Source organism: Culex pipiens, chromosome 2, assembly GCF_016801865.2.
Source record: "Culex pipiens pallens isolate TS chromosome 2, TS_CPP_V2, whole genome shotgun sequence".
NCBI lineage: Eukaryota > Metazoa > Arthropoda > Insecta > Diptera > Culicidae > Culex > Culex pipiens.
In genome coordinates, this window is record NC_068938.1 from 6,351,620 (window position 1) to 6,357,895 (window position 6,276).

The 6,276-nt window shown below is 48.1% G+C and overlaps 1 protein-coding gene across 1 annotated transcript; it reads right to left on the reverse strand.

The window, feature by feature from the left end:
* Window positions 1–896: 896 nt before the first annotated feature.
* On the reverse strand, window positions 897–4,134 carry LOC120417298 (uncharacterized). The gene has a single exon (XM_039579252.2). It carries the CDS (start codon window positions 2,619–2,621, stop codon window positions 1,221–1,223), a length of 1,401 nt encoding a protein of 466 aa, XP_039435186.1. The 5' UTR covers window positions 2,622–4,134; the 3' UTR covers window positions 897–1,220.
* Between the last annotated feature and the right edge of the window lie 2,142 nt (window positions 4,135–6,276).

A 6,276-nucleotide genomic window follows, 5' to 3' on the forward strand; every position in this document is an offset into this window, starting at 1 on the left:
TGAAGTATTGAATGTTTTGGTTTCCATTGTATTTTAAAGTTTTTTTTGGAGCCAGAAAGTCGTCTGAACATCACCGTCCCGATACCGAATACAGATCATTCAATTTAAAATTCTCTTTTCACTTTTTTCAGCTGTAACTATGGTTGGCATGAACCAATAGAACTGCATTCAAAATTCTTCACTCAAAATTCCCTTTGCAGCCTGGAAAAACTGCTCTCCGCTCCAAACAACATCCTTCCGAAACGAATAAAAAAATCAGACACACACGTGCCTCTTATCAGACAGCCCCCTTTCGTTGTAACCTGAACGGAACAACCCCATCACCAGACAGGGGGGAAAACGCCCAAACCCGGAGGTTCAGCCACTCCAAATCGTAGCACACGATAACAAACAGAGCAGCTTCCCCGGCGAAGCCGGTCCACAACAACAACAGCAAACATCAGCCTCTTCTCTTCTGCTGAATGCACCCGAATGGTCCGATAGCTGCTGGGCAGTCTGCAAACACAAAACCAGAGTCCTGTCCGGACAGCGCCAGACGACGACGGACTAACCCGGACACAAAACATTCTTGTCGGGCGTACGCCCCTCCCCCCCCCCCCAGTCGAAAACAAAGGAAATGCAGCTATCCGAAAAATTTGAAATCTGGCCCCCCTCTTCCCGAAGCACTTTTGAGCGTAGTAGGTGGCGACGTCGGCGTCGCCGACGTCGTAACTTGCAATGCTAATTGCAAATTTTGCAATCAAAAAGGCGGTACGAACCTACTTTCCGGCTTTCGTGAAATGTTTGTAATGATGAAAAGTTTTGCGTTTGATGTCTCGGACTCTTCGTTTTCGCGGTCAAATCTCTCAGTCTTCGGTTTACCTCTAATAAAAATGTGATCCTTTCTTGCTTCTTGCTTCAAACTGTTGTGTGTGTTGCTTGCTTACTTGCTTCTTTAAATTAATATCACTCACTACTACACACTATAAGGACTATTTAGATATTTTTTTTGCTTGCAGTTTTACTTGAGTGTGACGAACAAGGATACAGCTGCGTGTGTGTGTGTTTTTTTTCTCTGTGTGTGACTCGTCTTGTTTTACAAGTATCGTTGATCATGAAATTCACCACCCCGAACAAGCTTAAAATCTGATCCAGTAGTCGATCTCGTATTACAAATGTGTGTTTTGTGGTTTTGTGTTAGTGTGTAATGATTAGCATCGCGTTAGGAATCGGCTTACGTGCTATCTCGTCAATGGCAATGCATTTGGCAACCCGGCTGGGACTACGCTGCGCCTACTGCTCCAACTACTCCAACTGCTACTGCTGCTGCTGCTGTGCAATACGAGGAGGACCTGCGTGGCACAGACCAATAGTGCGACTAATCCTAGCATGCCGCGCGTTCGCGTCGCCGCGGCGTTGTTGTAGGTGAGCTCCTCGTTCTTGACGACCTCGTTCGGGTGTTTGTCGTACTCGTTCGTCTTCTTCGTCGGCTTATTGTTCTGATGTGCATTGGACGGTGGATTGTTAATATTATAATTATTACTATTACTATGAGCACCAGAGCCGCTTCCGCTGCCGCCGTAGTTGTTGTTGTTGTAGTTGTTGACCGCCGTCCGCGGTGGGGACGGCGTGTAGTGATGCTGGTGCCGTCCGTTGCCGTTGATGGCGGGCGTCGACGGGACGGGCCTCTGCTGGCCGCCGTTCCACACCGGCCAGTTGACCGTGCTCTGCACGATGTTGCCCTGGCTGCTATTGACCGTCGAGGACGGCAGCAACCGGGTGGACGGATCGACGCTGGTGCCGTCCAGCGAGCCTCCGCTGGCGTTGGTGTTGATCGAGACACCTCTGCTGCCGCTGGCGGCGTTCTGGCCGTCGCCGCCTCCGGCACCGGACGGTCCGTCGATTGCCGTCGACGACGGAATACTATTGACACTAGACGTCACGTTTGGATGCGCGTGCTGGTCGTCGTTGCAGCACACCTTGAAGACTACCTTCATGTTGTTGGTGGAACATCGCCCACCTATCCTCCGGTGGAGGTCGTCCTTGGACGAGGTTGAGATAAAATAGTAATCATTCCCTGGTAGGAACTCTAGACCACCGGGTTGCGGTGTGAATGGCCGGAATGTGATAGTGAAGAACATCAGCTTGTTCGGCTTGTCGCAGATCGCGATGATCCGCGGATCGTGGTTCGTGATCCGGCACGTCTCGTACTCCACCTTGGACACATTGTAGATGATGTACTTCTCCGTCTCGTTGTCGAACGTGCCCGGCTCGTACACCGGACAGATGATATGCACCTGGTCGTACTCGAACGCCGAGTTGCCCTTGTTCACGTCGATGATGTGGTCCGTGTTGTCGATCCGGAATATGCTGTTCGTCGTGTTCCAGTGCATGTAGAACGTTTTGGCACAGTGCAGCACGGTGGACATCATCAACAGCTGGAGGCACACGATCAGCCCCAGCGTCAGGAACGAGCACGTCCGGATGCTCGGCAGCAGCTTTAGCCGGGTGTTCAACAGCCGGTATTTTCGCCGCTTTGTCGTTATACTGTTGGTGGCAGTCTGTCGTTGGTGGTGCTGGTGGTGACGATTCACCTCCGTGACGTCACCCCTGCTGCTCTTCTTTCGGCTGTATTTATTCATCTTTTTTGCATGGTACTCCTTCGGCTCCAAGAAATCCCCGAAAAAAACAACCTACTGTCTTTCGGCTTAAGTATAAAATATTGCCTTGGCTGCCGCTTCTCCGCGTCCCCCTCGAAACACACACACAATTGTTTGAATCTTTATTTTGTTTAAATTATCGTCGAACCACTATAACGTATCACTTCTGCCCCATCTTCGCTCTCCACGACTCGTCGTCCAACTTTCGTCGGGACCGCGGCTGTCGAACTCATTCAAGTCGTCGCCGTGTCGTTTCTCCAGATCCAGAAAGGCAGACCACAAAAAAAGTTAAAAAAGTAGCACCATTAGCCACCACACATTGTCTGCGATCCCTCTTTTCAGCTCGTCGTTTCTTCGCTTCTTCACCTCGTCGGACACACTATTCTTGAACGCTCAGCTCGTCTTCATGATTAATGAAATAATCCTCTCTCTTGCGCGAGTCGCCGACTCGCGGTAATTCCTTCGTGTAATCTCTGTCGCGCCGGGAAACTCACACACTCATTTCCCCCAACCACCTTCAAACCCGTCCCTCAGTTCTTCCTTCTTCGCCTCAATTATCGGAACTATTTCGGAAAACCCACCCTGCGCTGTCAAAACTCGCTCGCACTTTCTCTCTTCGGGCTTCTTCTTCCTCTTCAGCGAGTGTAACAACAACAACACCAGCCGCGCGAAAATTGATTCGGGACGATTTTTCACCGAATTTGTTTGCACAACACGCGACGACTTGCTTCGCCGAAATATTCTTCATCTAATTCCTTCGGCCGTTTTCATAAATCATTTGTCGTGCTCGTAGCAGGCTGCTGCGCTTTCCCCCGAAACGCACACACACACAGACAGACACTTCAAGTGGCACTCTTTGATTTTCAAACTGCTGCTGCTGCTTTTTTTCGACCGAAAATTCTCCATTCATTGACACACTGCTGACTGTCGGCGACCCATCGAAGCAGGCCTAGACTCGTCTAGCAAAGGGCCCACGGAGGGAAAAAAATCACCACACACACTTATTCTGTTGGGCCCCGAAAACCCCGACCTCCGTGTGTACACGGAGAGAAAACGGGAAGCGAAAACAGAGTAGAAAAAAGCCACTTTCGGAGGAGGAAAGAGTGCGCGCTCGTGTGAGCGCGAGTGAGAGAACCGACTGGTTGGCTTCTCTTCTGCTGCTGTTCAACACTGCTTCTTCTTGATGTTGTGGGATTCCTCCGAAATTTTAAGGAAGAAAACTTGAAATTCTTGCGGTCTCTGGGTGCACGCACCCGCGAATCTTCCGGATGTTCCGAGGTCCAGCGCACGCTGGTCACAGGTTTTCCCCACAAACAAAAATCCTCGCGTTCGCGACCGTCACTATTCCGTCACTGTGCGTGCGATATCTTCCTGAAGACATACACACTCGGTGTGTGTACCCGTCCGTCAGTCAGGAAGAGGAGGTGTTGAAGAAAAAAATATCCGTCGATGACCGAGCGCGGACGAGACCACTTTCAATTCATTTCGGGACACAATACAAACGCATACTGAACCCGACCAGCACTCCGTCACGGCCATCAAGCCAGACTTGGCCGCTGAAGTCGACGGCGAGATCGCAGTGAGCGGAGAGAAGCAGAGAGCGAGAGAGAGAGCGCTCGCGCAACACACGCACACTAGCGCGCAACCGAAGAATGTGAGATGCGAGCGAGAGAATAATTGAATTTCTTTCGTTCGAATTTGGCCACTTGCAGGCACTGGACGTCGCAGTAACCCGTCCAGAATCGATCGTTTGACAGAAAAGACGCTTAAATTTGCCCAAATTACAACTTTAGCCCGACATTTCTCAGAAAAATTCCCAATTCAAGCTTACGTCAACACTCACCCCCCATCGTTACCCTGCCTCGCCGTAGTCAAGATCCCTATCGGGCAGAGCCCTCTGTTTGTATTGGTGCCATCGATCACCTTGCACAAGAGAGAGCGCGCGAGCGCTAGCGCTCGCACTCTCGGAAAAACTTTTGTGTAGGAGCTACCAACCGGTTTTGCAGCCATTGTCTGTGCTGTAGCATCCACATATTTTTGTTGTTTCTCCACTCTCCCTCTCTCTTTTATCGCGCGCGCAACAACAAACCCACACATCGATATGAAGAGAGAGAGAGCGCGGAAAACTTTGCGCTCTCGCGAGCGCGTTTTCCCTTCTCTCGTTTCGTTCGTAGTGTGCGTGACATCCGCGTTGGTAGCCGCCAGACAGTGCACACAGTGCAGTGGCGATGTTTTTCCTTACCTTGCGATGACTTGGTTTTTGGTAGCGACTCGTCGCAGCAGGCGACGAGCCTGCCGTGCGAGAGCATGAATCATGCAATCGTGACGTCACGCGCGCGCTCCTTCTCCCTCTCTTTTCTCTCTCACTTCGTGATTCGTACGTGCATCGTGTGTGTTGTGTTGAGCCTTGTTTTTTTTCGAGTGGTGTTCCTTCATGGCTTGCCCGTGGATGCTGTGACGGCGACGACGACGACAAGTTGAGATTTGTTACGAATTTTTCGGCAGCGGCAGCCACCTTCGGGGCAATTTGTTTGGCTTTTGTGCCACGGAGAGAAGTTGAATTTTTATTGCGCTGTTTAGTCATCTGATTGGAGGGCGTCGAGAATTGCTCCAGGGCGGTACCAGGGGAGTGTACACGGCGAAAAAGAATAACAAGTGTACAATAAATGTGTTTTTGTGTGTGCCAAAATTTCTGGGTTGTTGTGTCGAGGATAATGCATTTGCATTTTTAAGAGGGGTTCGACAACAGCTCAGTAGGCTGAGAAGAGCCCCCCAGAAAAAAAGGTGTGAATGATGGATGATCGATGGAATCGGGTGGCGTCACGTCGTTGAAGGACGACCAAAGACCGGTGATGACTTGTTGACTTCTTGAACAGCCATGGTTCTGGATAAATGAAATGGTTACTCATTTAACACGACGCCACTTGAGTCATTTTTTATGGCGGTTTGAATGAATCACTTCTTTTTTTATTGTGGAGTAATTTATTTTTTCGGGGATCTGTTACGTGAGCCCTTTTAGTGCAAGGGTAATGGGCTGTCTGAGTTTGATTTTATTATTTTAAAATTTTGACTTGCCTCTTTGTGTCTTTTTTCTTTTTCTCTGTTGCGATTGTTAATCCATTTTAATATATTTTGATGAGGAATTTGAAAGATAGCCGAATTTAAATCAACAATATATGTCACAAAGCCCTTTTACCAAAAAAAAAAGCAAATAAAAAACTCAGGGTATGACACAAATGGTGAACAAAGCTGAATTGAATAAAATAAATCCAATTTTCGCAATAATGCAGCAATTATATCAAAACTCTCAAAATAATTGTTTTCTGATATGTTTTACAACAGCATGAAAAAAATTAAGTAGAAATGATTTTATGATTCGAATAGCTATGCAATGCAATACAATATTAGTTATATCTTGATTTAAATGAAAATTAGCAAATTTACAGAAAAAATCAGTATAGAAGTGGGAATTACAAAATATATACTCAGGGTCCAGACTCAATTCTCCGAAGTTCGATTATCCGAAGGTTCGTATGGGACTTCGAATAATCGAATCACGACCAGAAACCAAACCAAACTTTGCAATTGTTAAAAAATATGAATGATTTAAAAATTCCTTCAAATTTCATAAAGATCT

Coding starts and splice junctions, on each gene's coding strand:
- LOC120417298 (XM_039579252.2), bottom strand. CDS start 2,621: ATGAATAAATACAGCCGAAAGAAGAGCAGCAGGGGTGACGTCACGGAG.